The sequence below is a fragment of the Hippocampus comes genome, unplaced genomic scaffold (genome assembly GCF_001891065.2).
Source record: "Hippocampus comes isolate QL1 unplaced genomic scaffold, H_comes_QL1_v1.1 scaffold9, whole genome shotgun sequence".
Taxonomy (NCBI): domain Eukaryota; kingdom Metazoa; phylum Chordata; class Actinopteri; order Syngnathiformes; family Syngnathidae; genus Hippocampus; species Hippocampus comes.
In genome coordinates, this window is record NW_017805275.1 from 5,550,874 (window position 1) to 5,571,955 (window position 21,082).

Here is a 21,082-nt window from a genome sequence, read left to right on the forward strand (position 1 = left end):
AAATAAAACGGAATTAAGGCAAGTTCTTTCTGTGCGGCCCGGTACCAAATGCCCGGCGGACCGGTACTGGTCCGCGGACCGGCGGTTGGGGACCCCTGATCTAATGCACAGTTTGAACATCACCACTGGGTGTAATTAAAGGCAATTGAAAAACTTCACTAAAATAATGATTCAGTTCAAATGTATAGTTCAATTAAAAACATTATCTTAACATAACAACAAAACAATTCCGACAGATTACTGAACACAGTTTATTTGCATACCACTAGAACGCGGACTACTGGCAGTACTCCTACCACACTTAGGAATCACCGTTCAAGGAGAACAAAATGTTCTGACAGTATGTCCCAATACACAGCCCTTAACTGGTTTGAATTAAGAGCAAAATGTAGCAATTTTGCCATATGAGAGACAAATAAAGGATTTCTTATCTTATATACCGTATTTTTCGCACTATAAGGCGCTTCAGAGTATAAGGTGCACCTTCAACGAATGGCCTATTTTAAAACTGTTTTCACATATAGGGCGCACATATAAGGCACATAGAATACAAGCTCCAATAATGGCTGGGGTTGTGTTATGCATCCAATAGATGGAGCTATGCTAAATGGAATACAATACAATGCAGCTTTATTTATATAGCACTTTCCACTATCGCGACAGCTGTAACAAAGCGCTTTACAGAACATTTAAAATACTACATCCAAAAAAATCTGAATATTGATCCATATATAAGGCGCATCGGATTACAAAACGCACTTTCGGCTTTTGAGAAAATTGAATGCTTTTAGGTGCACCTTATAATGCGTAAAATACAATACATAATGTCTAATTAAAAAAAAGTTTCTGTGAGCTAATTTTCAATCAATTTTATTCAACCCTCCCCAATTTTCGACATCAATTTTCTTGAGAATATATTGCACCTGGTGGTAATTTGGAATGAAGTCTGACGGTCATTCAAATGATACGCAATGGTTAAAGTGGTCCAATTGGCTCTGTGCACTCTCAAAGCTGATTGGTGGTAAATACAAACAAATCTGATCAAATGAAACGGTTTATTGCCCTTTGACTAAAAGTTGCATTGTCACTGCAATGCAAGAAACGGCCATGTTGCGATTTAAGGCACTGTAACAAACATGCCAAATTTTAGCCTGACTCAAATAAAACTGTTAGCCAAGTTCTGTGAACAAGAATCAAAGTCTGCTGATGTAGTCGGTGAATCACAATTCAAGTTGTCCTTTTAGGGCACAAAAACATAAAATAACACACACAACACATACCGCACCGCAGAACCTCAAAGGGTTTGAACATAAAATAGTGGAAAGCACCATCTGCTGCATGTTTGTGATGTTCCACTAAACAATGCCAACAGTGGCCATATAGAACACAAAAGTAGTGCGCAACTCACCTGTTTATGTCGGAACTGAGGTAACAAACAAGGTGGCAAGCCCAAAGCAGTGGCCCAGCATACGTACTGAGGGCCGTCAAGAAGATGGCAGGAGCTTCTACGTAGTTGTCGAAACCAACAAACCAGACTGAGATGTCCACAGTTGAAATGCTGTTGGAATTACCCTGCAAGAACAGGCGACAATTTATTGTAGCATGACAAAAAAAGCAACATTTGCCAAACAGAAACGACCAGCAAAAAAATAAAAAAAATAAAAAAATAAAAAAATCAGTGGTTGACGCTTTGTAGGCGCTTTGTTAAAAGTTGGTTCTATGGATATGAGAGTCCACTGGGCTTGTGTTTGCCGCCTGCGACATCACAAAAAGCTCTTTCAAAGAAGTGCTCAGGACAACAATAAAGATGCTGGACTCTCAGTTTTAATTCAGATGGGCGGGATGAGTCAAGGTAGGCAGGAAGCAGGTTGAAGAGAAAGAAGCGTGAATCAACTTGTTGGCATGCTAAAATGTCTCCGTGATCTTGCAAAAACGGTGGTGTGTTCTTCGTGATGACATTATTGGTAAGAAATGAACAATCACACGGCGAGCTACTCTGCAGAAATCTGACTTTTCACATGACAACAGGCTCTAGTCATGACACACTCTTGACAGCCTTGAGAGAAATTCTTCTGGTTGATTGTTATCCAAAAAAAACAACAAAATCGTGACTTGAGATTTTATTATGAGTCACTGTTGTAAGAGAATCAAGTTTGCCCACTTTTCCCATCACTGTGGTGATTCATATTTTCTACAGACGGTTGCTCAGTTGCAGCGGAATTCATCTTCATAGGTCCCTACACAACATTTGTACAATCTTGCTCATTCCTCAAGATTCTTTTTTTTTTTGGAAGGCGCAACAGCCTAAATGTTCATCAGTCTAAAAGATCAAGCAAGCCAAATATTTCCCTAGGGAGTTAAAGTCCTTATACGACCCAAGTGTGTAATGATACTCGTGATATTGGCTTACTCGGAATATTTTCGACATTCCCCTCGTGTTTTTTTTTTTTTTGTGCATAAGCGAGGTCGGGAAAAGCCCAAGTAGCTTTCAGAGGAACAGTTTTAAAATGAGTATGCTCAATCATCAAATACAAGTATTGTGGCTAGCTGGGGGTTTGTTGTTGTTATGACACCATCTTTTTTGTGTGGATAGCAAACTGAAGTAGAGAAACTGAATGTAGTAATCTTTCGTTGTGTTGCTTTACCTCGACTAAATTCCCAGTTGCGCTTGATGAAAAACAGGCCAAAGCTGTGACCAATACTGCTACCAGATCATTGTGGCTTTGGTGTTGTTTTGGTGATGTACAGTTTTTAGTGAAACGTACCCTTTAAAGCATATATGTCAAAGTGCCGGCCCGCGGGCCAAATCCGGCCCGCGAGAATGTTTTCAGTGGCCCCTGGGATGATATTGATTTATTATTAGAACCGGCCCGCGGACCGCAGCAAGCCGAGAGCCCGCAGATCTTTTACACGCACCAATACTACATTTCCCACAATGCAACGGTGACGCGCCAAGCAGTCGGCCGCTTTATTTAAATATTTATTAGTCTAGCAGTCGTTCCCATAACAGTGACATTAGCTTTCAGATACCCATCAAAAATGGCAAAACGGAAGGTGGACACTGAGAACCGGGGGTTTCAAACAAGATGGGAGTCCAAGTACATGTTCATGGACGTAGCTGGAAAACCTGTGCGTCTTCTGTGTGGAGAAAGTGTGGAGCGATTGAAATAGTGTAATCTGAGATGACATCATGAAACGAAACACGCGAACAAAAACAAGAACATGGACATGGAGGGGGAACGGGGATTTAATTAAAAACGGTATACTTAAAGTTTGTGACGACGTTTACCCCGAAAAAAAGCAACTCTTTTTAAACGTGAGCATTAGCAGAAACACAATTGCAGTGTTTCTGCAAAGATATGGCAGTGCGTGCTGCGCAGTTTGCCCGTTTATATAAATGTAATGTAAATTTTATATAAATAAAGTGTTTATATAAATAAATGTAAATATCCACTGACAAATACTTCACATAATTAAACATTGTTCAAAAATCACAGCAAACATCTCCAGGTCTTGTTTCTGTTCGACTTGCTTACCTGAAAGTAAAAGAAGGCCTGACCAAACCAGTAGTGCATGATGGTGGTCTGGGCTGCATCATAGTGGAGCTTCTTCCAGATGAACTGGGCCAGAAGTGTTTGGATGAGCAGACAGGAGCACAAGACCGGCAGGTTGTGGGGCCGAAACAACAATGACACCAAAAAGACCAGGCCACTGTAAATTTCCCACAGGCCTCTGTTCTTCAATTTGCCGTCAGCTGTGATGATTTGCGATCGCAACAGGTCCTTTGTACCCGTGAAGAGGATACCCAGAACGAACACATATACGAAGCGCGCTTCCACGGTTCCCCTGAAAGACATGGTGACGGACGGACAGGGTCATTCCTCAAGGCATGTATCCAATTTATTGCACTTCAATTTACCTTCTAAAACATTATAGTACTGCGTTCATTAGAAAATGCTCATGCTTAGGAAATGACGTCAATTTGGTTGAATATCACAAACATAGCATTCATTAACATAAGCGGAATAAATCAATACATACATAAATAAATAACATCTGGACCTTGAACCCAATTTGTAATTGTGGCTGAGGAAAGAGCAAAACACATTCTTCTGAGCCAAACATTTCTTTGTCAAGTTACAACCCTGAAAAAAACGATGCACTGATTTGACCTGCACCCTGCTTGCGAGAGCAAGTTTTTCCTTTCAAAAAAAAAAAAGTAACAATAGTAGTTACAAAAATGACATTTCAACATGCATTTTAACATACTGTGACCGCAACATACTCCAGGAGCACATGAAACGTCACCCGCTGAACTTCACAAGTTCTTTTCAACTGTGTCTAACGGGCGGATGACACAAGTGTGCTTAGTCCCCTGATAATCTTTGTTACAACACTGTAAGTAATACAATTCTTTTAATTATGTTGTGACGGTCAATTTTCCATCACTATTTTACGCCATTTCACAGTCACTTCTTATTCGCAATACATTGTCTTTCTGCTCCGTCGTTTCGGTCCGCACACACCGCGCCAAGGTAATATCAATAATTTAAAGTATGAGACTGGAAGACAGAATGAATTGCCTGCAGGAAGCAGACTTGATGTCTATCAGTGTACTGCACTCTTGTGGGATATCATTCATGGACCCCCCCCCCCCCACACACACACACACACACACACACACACACACACACTTTTTGGCTCTATGTTTCCATGCTGCTGTTAATGTTTTTAAGTACGCATACTGTACATACATCCAGAATACTTGTTTTGATTTAGCAATATGAATACTAAAGTATAGTATTACAATAAACAAAGTCAATAAAAGGTCAACTAATGACATTATAGGACAATTTAACTAAGCTGTATGCATGTGAAACAACTCTTCAATAATAATACAATATAATGGGCATTTTTATCATATGCAGCCCAGAAAAGTCATGACTAAGATAGAGGCCATTAAACGGTCATGACATACCGATATAATAAAGTGTACATACCAACTGCAATAAAGCATAATGACATCAAGGACCGGTATGATTGTTGATAACTGCAATGCATTGCACTCTTCTAGATTTTAAGATTATTATTGTCTGCATGTCGGTACACAAATAAATCAAAGTATAAAAAAACAAAAAACAAGAGTATAATGTGTTGTTGCAGCTAGAGGGGAAGTAACAGAGTTTCCATCAACCATCAAACCAAAAATGTAACAAGTTGTCACAATTGAAGGACATGCAATTTGTCATCTGTTGAAAGCACACACACACACACACACACACACACACACACACACACACACACACACACACACACACACACACACACACACACACACACACACAACAAAAAAACAAACTAACAAACAAAACGAAAGAACATGACACAAATGGGAAAATTGACAAAAGAGTAAAACTTAACCCGCGGTAAAAGATAAGTTGAACGTTTATTTCTATAAGCAGTACACAGTATGTACCAACGGACGAATCATTTGCACACCAGCAAAAGGTGATTTGCTTCCATTTCCAACCGTCATTAACCAACAGGAAGCCGTCAAAGCTGCAAAAGCACTACGGCATAAAGGCAGACCCGAAAGGAGCTGAGCAAGCAACGGAAATGTATTATTAATCAGCGTGTTTTATGGAACCTGTTACAGTGAACAGGGGCAGCGCAATACACTTCAGACGGTTGGCTCTTTATTATTCATAACTCTCCCAACAATATGGCAGATATTGCACTTATCATTAATTAATGCTGAGCAAAAGGAGTGAATTGGCGAGGTGAGTGACAGATTTCTGCTGGTGGATTGACTTCACTCTAGTGCCAAATGGCAGAGTTACTTAAGAATGACAAACTAGTCATCTTAATAGAATATGAACATGAATCAAAATAAGATTAATAACAATAAATCATCAAACGGTTGTTGCTTGGTTATTCTGAAGCCGGGCTCCCCGATAGTCGCAGCCATTCATTTTCGATACCGTACAGGAGCCCATCCCAGGTGACTTTGGGAGCGAGGCAGGTTATACCCTGGAATGGATGCCAGCAAATTGCAGTCTGCACAGTTATGAAGCGTCATTTATTTTCAAGGCACTGTGGTAAAAAGTCATTACCAGCAGTAAATGTGCATTTGTTCGCAAGATGACTTAGGCGAGGCGAGACCTTTGGATTTCCCCTCCAGAGAATAGGCACTACTTTACATGTGAGAAGTGTTCCAGGCTGGGCCACCAAAAGAAGTAAACTAAAGAAGAAGTAAACTTGGCCAACCATTTTTTGGGAGTAATAAATAGGGCTAAAACGATTTCAAGCACACTTTCGTTATTTATTTTTTTAACGCAACTCACCCAGGTTCATAGTTAGACCCCACGCGCTTAACGTAAATACTCTTATTCAGCAATCTCAGGCGAGTGACGTCATTTCCAGAATGCCGAGTCGCCAGTTAGCCATTGTAATGCATTGTTGATTGTCCCGTTAACTGCTCCTTGCCATTGTTATCGAGTTATTCGGCGAAATGCCTTGGCGCTGTGTGATGATGCACTGTTCACATTCAGGCAAACGGTTGTTTGAATAGCCAAAACAAAAGAGTAGGGCACGTAAATGGACCTGAAAATTGGAACGATACAGTTTCGGTCTCGAAAAGCCAATGAATTTCACGCCGTTGTGTAAGACGAGCATTCTTTGTTGCAAGCACTTCAAAGCCCTCTGTTTTCTTAATCGGATTTGCAAAGACGGTAGGTGTGCTAATCAATGAATAACTGGCCGTTGTTTGTGGAAACATCCCATTCAAAGTGCTATCCATGTACAATGTACAATGTGTCAAAGATACGGCCCGCGGGCTGGAACAGGCCCCCATGGAGGTTCGATCAGGCCCCCAGAATAATTTAAAAGTGAAAAAATGCATAAAAATACGGAATGAATATTTTTAATAAGGTGCAATTCATGGAGTCTCCGCAAGGGGACACACTGTTTTGATCAGACTAGAAGACAACATTGTTTTGATCGGAGAAGAAGACAACAGCAGCCTCAGTCTGTCACTGAGACAGACCCAACACAGCAGACACGATCAAGGATGTGGATACTTTATCCTGTACACATTTAATAGCACTCTCCTTTGTTTGTAAGGTGTAGGCAGGGATTACATTTAGATTTTATATGCACATGTGTAAATGGTTTAAAAATTCCTTTCTTTCTAAATCTCATTTAATCTTAAAGTGCATTACTTTATTTTTCAATACCACTTGTTCAAGTTCTGTGCCTTTGTACAATCAGTGGGATCAGTTGCAATGCATATATGTGAATGATAAAAGTAAATTGCACATTTGTCTAAGGAAATCTAAGGTCCTTCATGAAATGTTTTGTAACAGATACGTTCATCTTAATGTTCTTCTGCTTCTTTAGACCAAAACAAAGGAAAGACATATTATTTTGGTTATTTATAGCAGAGTATGGTACAATTTTAATGGCCGGGCCCACTTGACATCTACCGAGGCCATATGTGGCCCACAATGTGAAATGAGTTTGACACCCCGAGTGTACATGGATGTAATCATGCTCGAAAACATTCACATTATATGAGTGCGTGGATGGAATCCTCTGTAATGGTTTACAATGAACAATGCTGCCGATATAGTAATGTAGAGTGGTCGACAACCCAGCAGAACTACCTTAGCAGTGACAATGTTGGACACCAGCCCCCTGTGACCTGTGCGTTCAGGACTAGCGGGAATACATGGACCAAGTAATCCCATTGTGCGCAGCACGGCACAGTCTCAAATTGCAAACAATAACGCTAGACTAATAACCCAGCCAATACAGTTTCCCGTTCTTCCAATCTCGGTGGGTCTCGTCTCCACTCCACGTCCTGCCATTCAGGCACAACATTTTTCGCATCCTGATCACCTGGCTCGTCCATGTATCGTCCAACATAGATCTTGCCAACAACCTCCTCTTCCTTTAACTCTTCAAACACCTGGATCTCCTCAGATGAGTTTGAAACGTCGCTTTCCGGATCGATTTCTGACTGACTTTGTACACTTTCGATCGTGAGCCCCACGATTGTTGTCTTGAAGTGATGTCACACTTCCGGGTTTTGGGGAAAACGGTTACTTTCTCAAATTTACAAAATAGAAAGTTTTCATGCTATATTTAATGCATTTTGTTTAATTGTGTTATAAAAGTATTTCATTTGCAATTTTCTAAAATTACTTCATTCTTGACCTTTAACGGCGGACACAGCAGTCCCGTTTCAGGCAACCAGAGATAAAACAACGTGAGATGGGATGTGCAAACATGATTTGGCCCTGACTGTTGTGTTTACCCGGTGAGATGTTTAAATTGTCAAAATATTTGCCATAGCAGTCTTGGCGCAATTAGAGGAAGCAGTACCCGCCTATGTTGGCTGATGCCACGCGGGCTATGAGCGGTGACGAGGCTTCGGTCACGCAAAGACTGCTGCATCGCTGTCTCCATGCATGATGTGAGTACACCAGATTAATAGGGGAAAAACAGGAATCACTTTAATTGGCAGCAAATAGAGTCAGCTGTGTTCATGCCCACAACAGTGCAAACCACCCTTTTTTTTAAACCTCCTATATCGAGAATAGAGCCCATAGTGTTAACAGCCCAAGCAGGTGAGACAACTCGGATTGCAAACAAAATAATTGGCAGGCTGCTTATGAACATATTTGTTGTTGTTGTAAACATTCCCGTTTGCCAGTGTGATCAGTGTGTTCAAATTGTCTAAAAACACACATCCCAAACCATGTAGCATGAGAGATGGAGCTTACATATAATCTGCAGTTTTCTAACTGTGGTTCCTGTGTGAAAGACATGGTTGCAAAATTATGATTTCCCAGGGGATATCAATGTTTTCCTTTTTTTCCTTGTATATTGCTCTGACCACATCCATCACAATTTAGAGTGTGTTCACGTGCCATTTAGAAAGTGGGGAAGTTCCAACATCTGACAGGGAGAATACGCTAACACATTTCAAACTCGGGATAAAAATTATTATGAGAATGTTTGAGCATTAAGGAAAAGTAGGGTTGACATTGCTCAGTGGCCGGAAAATTATTCCAATTTTCTTCTACTCCTCATGTCAGTTAAATGTGTCAAATATAACCAGAAACATTTCAAATGTCTGATATTTTCAAGGTAATTAAGGTCAGCACTACATGGCAGGGTGAGTCAATCTGACCTAGTATGGCGTTAATAGTAGCAACAGAGGAAAAAGTATCTTAAGGTAAGGAGCAGAGAGGCTGTCAGGATTTTATGTTACCTTGGAAACAAGCACTGGTGTGGTTAAGAAACCTAAGACTGTGCCCAATCCCCTCATGTTTTAAATGCCCCCTTTATAAATCTTCTGCATGAAACTAATACATTCAGTAAATCTGCCCAACAATCAAGTCAAGAAGAGTGGACAAATAGCATTCTTGATACATAAAATAATTATTTTATATCTATCTATATCTATCTATATCTATATATATCTAGATATATATTTATATATATATATCTATATATATATAGATCTATATATATCTATATATATTGCCTAGCCTATTTTATATTTTGGAACCCTTCTTTTCAAGATTATCGGTAAATCCTTTTTTCGCACTCACACGGTAAAACTGTATTTTTTTTTTCTTTCCAAAGCACACTATTTGGATTTTGTCGGGCCTACTTGTCCTTTTTTGACTCTTCGGCCTTGCTTTTTCGTAGATAGCACACACGCCCTTATAGTGAATAAACTGGTGTACCTTCATTTTCGTGCCGGGGAAAATCTGATTGACCGAGTTTGGGAATTTGGCAGACTGCGCTGCGCCATGCTAGGCGCTCCAGCGGACTGATGGTGTTGTTTTTTTACACGGCCACGGTACACGTGACAATTTGGTGACAAAAAGTCACCGAGGCATTAGACACCAGAATAAAAATACAGTCTAAATTGTGGTGTGGGTGCTGCAATGCGATTTTAGTGAATTTGATCGAGGCATAGGCATAAAGATTATACGGTATGTGTTCGGTTAATGTGTAGTTGATGTAATCGTATTTCATTCATAAATATGACAAGAGCATGTATTGAACCCTCTGAATCATTATAGAAATCAATTCATTTAATGATTTATTGTCTTTAATATATTCATAAACTCTGACCCACTGAACGGCGCACAGATATGTGAGGGTGGGAGGTGTCATACATGGACACTAACAATTGGAGCGTAAGGTGTTCCACAAGTGCCCAACTCACATCATACGCAAGGATATTGCTTTTTGCTTGTTTTGTGCTTGCATATATATTAACACATACATATTTGTGAAATTAGATAATGATCTATTTTGTACGGTTGTTACAGCCTGTGCATGTATGATCTGTAGACCTAATCACTTTTATATGTAAGCACACAGTTCTGTTTAGAGTGATATGTAAAACGGGGTTTTATGTTTGAATGTGATTGGTTGTGGAAGGGTGGGTAACTGTGGGCAGAGATGTGGTCTAGGTCTTGTCTTCGGGTTGTGTTCTGTTTGATTTGGTATGTTGGAGCCACTCTAAAATGAGATCCATCCATCCATTTTCAACAGCAGTCATGGAGGGGTGCTGGAGCCTATCCCAGTTGACTTCGGGCGTACGACGTACTACACCCAGAACTTGCCGCCAGTCAGTCGCAGGGCAGATATAGAGACAAACAACCATTCACTCCCACATTCACACCGTCACCGAGTGAGGACCGACCCCACGCTGCCGGCACACAAGCCAGGCGAGTGTACCATTACACCATCAGTGACTCTAAAATGAGATCATAAATAATATCTTTGACAAAAAATAGATTTATGTGGTCTTCTTTGGCTTCAATCAAGGTTGGTGAGGATGAAGGGCAAAATCAGGGCCATATTGGCCGACTCCTCTCAGCCTCTCTACGATGAGCTGTGACAGATGGGAAGCTCGTTTAGTCAGCGGATCATTCCACCCAGGAGCAGAACTGAGCGCTCGAGGGGCTCCTCTGTGCCCGCTGCCATCACACTGCACAGCAGCAGTGTGGGCCACAACTCGTCACAACAGTCCCCTCTCCACCAATATCAATCAACAGGCTCATCACAGAGGCAACGACAGTTATATATCACAGAGGCATGGCATAAAACTGTTTCTTTTTAGCATGCATCTTAAATTCCATGTATTTGTTGTTATGAATCTGCTGTGACACCTGAACTCTGGGGGATCATTGAAGGATTATCTTAAATACTGAGTGGACCTTGGGTAGGAAAATGTAAATGCCAACGACAGATCCTCGGCAGGTCAGCAAGAGCGACTGTGTGTGTGTGTGTGTGTGTGTGTGTGTGTGTGTGCGTGTGTGTGTGTGTGTGTGTGTGTGTGTGTTTCTGCGTGTACACGAGGTTCACAGGTGTCTCAAGATGGGTTTGAATATATTTCCATTTTTAAGCGTGATCTGTATGCATGAATACATTTGAACTGGAAAACAAGCACCAGCGTCCTGTGCAAGATGAAATGGTTCATGTGCTATGCAGGGGTGAATTACAAACACATACAGTATTCAGATGAAACAAACACTGACAAAATTTCTGTTTTCAAGCTCCAAAGGAACACACAGTGTTGATCCTGCAACCTTTGCTTTGATGGTGAGCTACGTGGAGGAATGTCTCACGTCTTTATTACTTTTCTTTTATTATAGATTTTAGGTGATATTGTTTTCATTAGTTTTCATCGAGTCCTTGCAAATTGTGCAAACTGGTTTCCCAATAAATATCACAAGAAATAATAGAAATAAAACACAAAATTTAAGCGGCTTAATGGATGTAACTGCAGCCTTGTCTGAAGTGAAAAGGTCCGTTTAGATTCATTGATGAGGGAAGGATCGTACAAAGCGGTGGGGATGATGTGATAAACCTCAATAAAAACAGAATACAATGATTTGCAAATCATGTTCAACCGAGATTGAAGTGAATACAGTACACTACAAAGACAAGATCTTTAACGTTTAAACTGCTAAATGTTTTAGCAATCATTAATTGAAAATTGTTTGGCTGTATCTCAAAATGAGAGTCAAAAAGGCTTCTCTTGGCCAGATGTAAAAAGGACACTCAGCCCACAAATCTTTCCAAGAAAATCATGACTTCCTAAAGTGGCAAATGCCATCATTTGGTCAGGCAATATAGTGTACATTACATGGTCATTCCGGGACTTTGTTATCAGAGGTGTGGCAGAAAAGACGACAACACTGACTACTTTATGTCAATGATAACATTGTAATTGTAACATAAAAATCAAATACTGTATTCTTTTTTTTTTAAATGGTCACTTTAAAAAAAACAATGTAAAAGGCACGCAGTAACTTTAAAATAAATATCCACTGGAAAAAAAATGAACACATGTAGAAGTTTGAACATTAAATATTGTGTTTTTACACTCAAAGGTGAGGAACAAGAATGATGTCTTGAGAAAAGCTCACGGCGAATGCCGGTTGAGGTCTGACGAAAAAGCGAGGGCACGTGTCAATTGTCAGCATGTCAATCATACAGTTTGTTAAAAGGGTCTTGGTTTGCTGCATTGCCTCATTCGGGTGCCCTTTGTACGGATGGTGGTTAGAGGTTGAGTTTTTAATTAGGTGAGCAAGGACAAGAGACTGCCAAGGAAGACAGGAAAGGTGAGGAGAGGCCAAGCAACTGCAGGGTAATAGACCTGGTTAACTCCACAGGGGAACTGAACTGCACACTTTTATTTGAAAAAGAAGGTAACTAGCCAATGGACTAAATGATATCTACTGTATCGATGTATCTATCACACAGACTAGTCGCTTTATGCCTCCACAATGACATTTAGAGTGCAACTTCGACGAGTCGCTAATTACGTTTTTGGCTGGACGAGGAGACAGAGCAAGTTAAGAATGAGCTTATTGAAAGATGCCTGTCATCTTAGCTGATCTCAACTGTCGACCATCGCTGAATGTGCCGCTGTGGTTCGTCTGGGGGAACTAATAAAGCGATAAAGGCAGGTTGATCAGGATTTTGAGCAATATTTAATCCTGCACTATACCGGGTGGAATGAGATTGGGGAATCCGAATTACTGGGCCGGACACAAAGAGGTTGGTGATTATTTGCACCACAAGTTCCCACCAAGCAAAACACACTGACCTGGTGGTTGACCTGTTTACTCAAGTTGTGCCCACGTTACCTGTCTGTCCAAGCAGCAAACACACGAAGTAAGGGTTTTTGGGGTTTTTTTTCTGTCTGGCTGGCAATGCTATCACACAACAGCAGGTGAGTCCACGCAAAGTTTTTACTAATGTCAACAACTGCCAAAATGTCTAAAACTACAGTTTAAGAAATCATTTCAATGAATGAAATAATACAAAAATAAAAAAAAAATAAAAAAAAGGAACTACATCTTCAATTCATAAAACTAACTACAATTCACAATTGTAGTGAAAATGTCTTTCTTTTTCATCTTTTAATATCACACATGAGCTTGCAAGGCTCATTTTCAATGTATTTATTTTGGTATTGCTGTATGTCGGTTGAGAATTGTAGTTTACATTATTACACAATAATTAGCGACCCTTTTTTGAATTAAATCTTGCATTCGACAAACACCTGATATAAAAAAAAAGATGAAAACTAATACTAAAACAAATAAAAAGTGAAATAACATGCATTGTCGAAACAATAAAAACTAACAAATGCGCGCTGAAAACTAATTAAAACTCACTGAATTTTAAAAAATGAAGCCAAAACAAAGTGCAAACTAAAATGAAAAAAGAAATCCCCAAACTTTTATAACCCTGAGCCCACATAGGTGATCTTTTAAGATTTATGTTCTGCGTGAATTCAGTGTAAAAGATGTCCATTGTCAGTGAATATACATTATTATAACGCATTACCTCAGCCTGTGATTTTTTTTAAAAATTATTGTATCACTGACATCATCAGTGATTAGTTGACGTCAACTTAACTCAGTGTTGACTTAAAAAAAAATGTACGGTAATTAAAAGTTGTTCAACCCAATTTGACATGATAAGGTGAATACAAGACGAAAGGACAGCTTCAGCTTCTACTGTTTGGTGTATTATTTGAATCAGCTTTCACGACAGTATTAAGAAACACATTCAGAAAACAAGGAGTTGGAAGGCTCAAGCGTGATGCGGCATGAATTAAAATCCTTTCATCAACAGAGGATTGCAATATTTTGTTTTTTCATAGTGATGAGCAATAGTCATGGTCGAGTGGGTCTTAAATACTTACTTGGACATGTTCCGACCGGAGTGTTGCCAGGGAAACAAGACATTGCCGACAGCTGCCCGGTAGCTGTAGACCCCCAAAAGTCCAAGTGCGAGGGCAACCTTGGACACCAACGAGCATCGTCTTTGAATCAGGAAGTAGATGAAAACCAAACAGAGAGCAGACAGCAGGGACAGGACCACTTTGTGTTCCGAGCTGCAAAGAGAAAAAAAACCCCAAAAAGATTACAACATGCAGTACTTTTGCAACTTCCAAACTTATAATTCTTTTATTTTAAAAAATATTTAAAAATAAATTATGTAACCACAATTTAGAAAGTGAGAGGAACACCATTTTGATTTAATTACATTGAATTACAAAGATTCAACTTCAAGGTTGAATAATGAACATAGCTCCTGAGTTTCAAGGATGAAAACGGCCAATGTTATTTTTCACTTTAAACTCGATGCGCAGATCACAGATGGTTCACTGAATTTAACAAGATTTTGATAATGGTGCACTTTGATATATCGAGAGATGCCGTTGAAAAGAAGTCTTGTTTTTGTGGTTGATCAGCTGAGATAGCAGAGGAGATGAGTACTGAGAGGCAAACTGCAGGCGAGCATCTCATCATCTGAGCAACAGGCAGTGCGGTTAGGAGAAAGGATAGACAGCGAAAAGGTCAGAATCTATATCTTCATTCGACAATGGCATGTGTGCATGTTAAAGAAGGAGTCACAATGCACTGAGCTGTTGAATGAATATTAATAAGTCTTCAGCGTAAAAAACTATTCGAAACAAGGATTTTTTTACTAACAGGAATCTGAGATGATCTATTTTAATATTTGTAATTAAAAAAAAACTTTGTGTAGGATAGATAAACACAAAATTTGTGTTGTATTATGTGTTAAAGGGGAAGTCAGCTCAAAAGCTGACTTGACAATAATGATTTAAACGGCCCCACTAGTCTAAGGACGGTATTGTGATTAATACTGCGTTTGTGTACTATGAATTCAGCAGTAAAATCTACTAAATGTAATTTGATCCAAAACAGGAAGCGGCCATTTTGCCACTTGCTGTCAACTCAAATGACATTGCAGTGGCCCAGGGCTGAGGTACCGGCCAATCACGGCTCACCCGTTTTCTCGGTTTGGTCATGTGACATTTGCAAGCTGACCCATGATTGGTTGTTCCCTGACCCCTGAGATGTCATTTTCATGTCGACAGCGAGTGTCAAAATGACTGCCCCCCTGAGATGGTTCAAGACGGGTGGATTTTGCTGCTTAGCTCATATTTCACAACTGCAATATTAATCCGTGGCATATCATATTTAACTATTGGTCAGTCCCACCTGTTCAGCCAATGGCCCAGATCAGGAAGATGAGCCCACTGTACGCCTGTCTGGTTGAGGGAGCGCAGCAGTCGACAGCAGAGCAGAACAAAGGGGGGCGTGGCTAAAGCTAGCCACTTCTCAGAGTAGATCTCCTCCTTCGCGTTTTCTTTATAAGGAAGGACAAACTCTTCCTCGTCACCTCCTGCGTCGCCCTTCTCTCGGAAGTACTTGCGACACACGTCCTGGAAGACTGCAAGGCAGAGGGTGCTGAGCAGGAAGTACCAGGTTTGATGCTCCTCCTCTACGAAGCTGCTGGCCGCCAAACTGAGAGTGTGGCCGGCCGTGCCCGCCAGCAGCAACACGTCCAATTCTGACAGAGACCACTCACTGCTACTGATCTTCAATGATGACTGTGAAAAGCAAGATGAATAACTGTGTGACAGTGAAAACAAACAATCAAGTCCAGATATCAGAGTCGCAGAGACAAACAAAGAACTTATTTGATATCCACCACGATAAAGTTCTTTTCCCTGGATTGTCATTAGACTTTTTGCTGTATCAGTATCTTTACAAGTTTGCGGGGGGAATTGAGATGTAACCTTTAAAGATAGACTATAATCAGCAGAGGGATGGAGCAATAAAAAGATTTATTCGACCAAATGAAAGAACAGAGCTATAGTTTTACAATAACTATACCCAGAACCAATTAACTGACAAGTAAGCTAGTCCTATGTGCCCACCCAGTAGCACTGATGAAAAACTGTGGCCCCCTCCAGCATTTAAGTGGCCAATGCCTGCTCCATTTAAATAAAAAGCAGGCTCATATATTTAAGATTTTTTTTTTTTAGCTAATGTTTTCAGTCAAAGACTTAAACAAGTAAACTAGTAAGGACTAAATAAAGTAAACAGTGTTGTTTGTTAACCATACTGAGGCCTCCGAAAAAATAGCGTAGTTCCAAAAAAAATCATAACGAGTGCACTATGTTTTGCCATAGAAAGGGAGCAATTTTGGCAACAGACAAATATATACAGTATTAAACTGAATGGTATATGCTTTATTTGACTTTCAACCTTTTTTTGGTTTTAAAAGTAGGTTCCAGAGTTCCAAACACTGAGAGCACAACTCACCTTCCCAGGTAACTTTAGTCCGAGGGGGAGTCGTCTTGTTGTCAGAGAGAGCAACAAACAAGACATGGCTGAAGTGAGGGCGATGGCAGCAAACACAAGACCCCAGGAGAGGCTGCAGAAGTAGCAGGAGCTCTCAGCAGAGGTGCACACCAGAACATGCACAGACGCAAGCAGCAAGCACAAGAGGTAAAAGGGCAACGAGAGCAGCGCCGACATGACTGGAAGGTCCACGGCCGCCGAGCTGCTCAAGGCTTCAGGCATTGCCAACAGTAAGACCAACAGCAGCTTGGAGAGAACAGAGTAAAACGTTGATATTAGTACTAACGAATGGTGGAGGTGGTACAGTAATTGCATTTGAATAAATGTCAATATAAAGTTGTCTTCATCATGAAGGTACAGTGTTTTGTGTTTTTATGTGTTACAGCAAGAAACTATTTAACGCTTATTTTAAGAATCCTAAAATGGTGATTAAAAATTGCCTGTGCACCTAAATTCATGTTTTAGGATGGCGACAGTTTGACCCTCAAATCTCAATTCCCATGATTTCCGATAAAATAATTTTTTAACAGTACAAGATGTGTGATAAGTAACTCCCCATTTTAAGGTACTTAATTTTTATTCCTAATATTGAAATATTTTCCTTAAATTTGGGGTGTATGTTCCATAATGTACGGGAGTTAAATGAATGCTCTTGTTTTCTTTTCGGACTGATTACTCAATTTAAAATGTGGACGTTTTTGGAATGATGTGAACATGAACTCCGAGGGAAATCGGCTGATTCAGTTCACAGACGGCTTGAGAACCTGGTGAAAGTTTCATCGATAACTCCATTTACACTTACGATTTTCATTGACTATAATTATTTTTTGATTGTTTTCATTTATACTACATTTATATACATGACAGTGCTATTTTTCTTTCATGAAAGAATGTAACCCAAAAAAATATGTGTGTTTTTTTAAGGGGTTCTGGAAATGTATTCCAGTAAGCCTGGATGGCTTGTGTACATCTTCAGAGCTTTCGAGCAACCAATGACATTCACTTACACAATGCCATTTGAGAAAAAAAATGGTTGCTTACCTGAAATACGAAGACCATTCCGGCAATCATGGAGTACAGGTCGTACTTTCCCAGCTGCTTGCTGAGGGCTGAGCTCATGGAAGACAGGGCCTCCAAGTACTGCTTGAGGACCTTCTTGCCCATGTTGGTCAAGACCTCTGATGCGTTTCCCTCCAGGTAGCGCTTCATCCAGCTCCCGTGTGCCTTCTCTGCCACACGGTATTGTTCAAATCCTGCCTCTAGATCAGGAAGAGGGCAGCAATATTTTATACAACTGTTTTGAAGCTGAGGAAAGTTTGGCGACATCCCCCTGATCGAAATCAATTCAGGCCGTGTGTAAAATTCATCACTGCATGTAGATATATAAAAAAAACATTTATCACGAAATGAAATTCACAGGAATATATCTAACTGATGAAGGGATAAACTTGTTTTGAAAGAAAGATTAACACGATTGCTTTTATGTAATTTGTGTTGAACAGCAATGGGCACCAATTGATACATTAAGCTGTCGTATCTACAGGCTCAGGATTTACATGATCACTTAAAAAAAGAAAGAAAAGATCTCATAAGAGAATTGTTTTTTTCAGTAGGGCTTTTGCAGCGCATTCAAGGGCACAGTAATGCAGTAATTTAATTTGACAGGTACATTAATGAATACTCTTGTTCTCCTTAAAAAATATTTAGCAGTACTGTATAACACACGGCATCTCAGCAGCAAAGGTGGTGATGAATGGTGACTGGGGATTTGCCAGACAGAGGGGTTGCGAGCAATATTAGAACCTGGAGCCACAGGAATGAATCATACAATATCGATGTGCCTGTCTCATGTTTGATCAGCGAGTAATTAATGGCCCTTCAAAGATGCCGCAAGTTAGAAGCACAAGAAAAAACCCAATAAGAACCTGGAAAGGATCATTATTATTATTTTTACTTCATTGTTCCTAATCTATTCATTTCTACATCTCTCAGCCTCACGGGCTCAGGTAACTGAAAACTATCTCAGCTATTGAAGCACTGGACGAGAGGCGGGCCATGGTCCATCAAAAAACAACCATTCACACTCACAACTATGCACGACACTTTAGCGTTTTGGCATGTGGGAGGAAGTTTGAGTACCGGGAGAAAATTTTCCAAACCTGGATCCCCGGAATGTAAGGCAGACATGCTAACCATTGCACAACCGCACTGCCTTGCCAAACTGCATTTTGAGAAATGTTCCATTATTTAATAAGGTTTTGTTTCAACCCAGTCAGTCAAAGTTGACCCTACCAAGCTACTTAATAAACATCTCTGGTGCATTTCCCAACAGTGACAGCTCAAGATTCAACGTTATCTGCCTGGGAAAGTGAGAAAAAAAAAACTATATATGAATCAACATATTCAGTAGTAGCTCAGATGAAATTATTTCCCTCTCATCTCATCACCATAGAAACCTGAGACTAAAATAGAGTAAAAATGTCAGTCTGTCTCTCCCTGTCCACCAAATAGGAAGAAGGTGCAAACTCCAAACAGGAAGGGCAAGGGGGAGAATGTCTCCCCTCTTTTTAAATCATGGTAATAATCATCAGATCTGGTTATCGGGTTGACATTGTTGATCACCATTTAATTTATTTTTTTACCTTTTGTATCATATCATTATATCTGTGAGTGCGAAGGACGACAATCGAGATAGACAGAGTAGTCGGTCCAGATGCGCGAGAGAACGGCGTTAAGGTAGTGAACGCATGGTCCCGAGCTCTGCTTTGATCAATTCGTGATAACGTGCGCATAACAAGGTGCTTGATTTATTTGTTCTCGAACAACAGCACGTCTACTTTTTTGCTGAGCGCCTCCAGTTCCCCTTTAGGGCACATTAAAGGGGAACTGGAGTAGAATACAAAAATGTGCCGCTATAACATCTGAATGGGTCTTGTATTCTGACAAGATGAAATAACCTAATTCAAAGGGCATGTTATGGTATTGTGATATCTATCTATACAGTGTGTGTGTGTGTGTATATATATATCTATATATATATATATATATATATATAGATATATATATATATATATATATATATGGCATAGCATTAAAAAATAAATCTACTCAAAGCTAAAAAACCCACGAAGAATTCATTAAAACTATCAGAATTAAAAGAAAAAAACTAAACTCCAAACTAAATGAAAATTAACTAAAATTAAAAATCTGAAACTATTATTACCCTGGGACTAGGACTGCAATTCCTTTTTTTTCTTCCTTTTCTTCAAGGAGCTATCACTTCAAATCTTTTTCACAAAACCTTTGGTGAAATTTTGAAACATTTCTTTAACATAATAATGAGTTTTTAAAATATCTCAATGAAAGAAATGCAAAACCTCAAGTCCACTGTATGCTGCTGCTGCCTAGTGGAGCATTAAATAATTATTTTGCCCCCAAAATGAATGGACCTTTGTTCCACGCCTCATTGCTTCGCATTCGAGCTCAGCCTTTCCAGTTTTCCCTCCCAGTGGAATTTGTCACATCCACAGAGGCTGACCAGCTGAAGCACGGATCAAAGGTCGGGGGAGCGTTCAGGCCGATCTTTGGCAAACACACATAAACAGACGCAAGGATGCACGTCCTCAGAGATGCACAAGCAACATTACAAGAAAAATAGTGTCTCATCCCGCGTCGCATCCGCGCCTGCTTCTCACGACCTGACTGCTGCTTTGACGCGGCATGTGGGCGTCCCTCAGGGAAGACTCCTATACCCGCAGACATTCTTCATGCGTAAGCTTATTTACCTCACTTCAACTCCACTTGGGCTAAAAGGAAATACTTTTCATTCAGATTACTCACATTGTTGTTGTTGTTCTTTGGGAGGGGGGGCACAAATGTGAGAAATTAGCCAGAGAAGACAATTAATCCTTTATACGGCAGTATTGTTATTTTACACACATTTTTCAAAGGTAAACATGAGATAGTAAGAACCAAAATTTGAGAGTGAATGATTTTATTTCAGATTAATTGCATACTGTTTTAATATTCAATTTGGAGGCATTAAAGTACTGCTTAAATTATAAACTGTTTATGAAGATGGGCACAATGATAGCGTAATTGCGACTGTGTCAGCCTCACGCATCTGTGTGAGTGTGTGTGCCAAGTTGTTCCAATGTATCAACAGCACTGTGCAGGGGGACTGCTGCATCTCTTTTTCTGATCAAAAGAAATTTGAATAACAAGCGTGCTGTGCTGTACACACACCACTCTGGGTGGTAAACACAGACACACACACACACACACACACACACACACACACACACACACACACACACACACACACACACACACACACACGCACACACACACACACA

At 40.1% G+C, this 21,082-nt stretch overlaps 1 protein-coding gene across 1 annotated transcript in view; it reads right to left on the reverse strand.

Moving 5' to 3' along the window:
- pigg (phosphatidylinositol glycan anchor biosynthesis class G (EMM blood group)) overlaps positions 1-21,082 on the reverse strand; it is a 37,762-nt gene that overhangs the window by 6,511 nt on the left and 10,169 nt on the right. Inside the window, exons 7-12 of the mRNA XM_019870022.1 lie at positions 17,769-17,986; positions 16,689-16,973; positions 15,579-15,970; positions 14,252-14,443; positions 3,537-3,846; positions 1,409-1,572 (exon numbers count right to left, since the gene is read on the reverse strand). Of these exons, the coding sequence (XP_019725581.1) occupies positions 1,409-1,572; positions 3,537-3,846; positions 14,252-14,443; positions 15,579-15,970; positions 16,689-16,973; positions 17,769-17,986 (1,561 nt within the window). The remainder of the gene's footprint in view (positions 1-1,408; positions 1,573-3,536; positions 3,847-14,251; positions 14,444-15,578; positions 15,971-16,688; positions 16,974-17,768; positions 17,987-21,082) is intronic.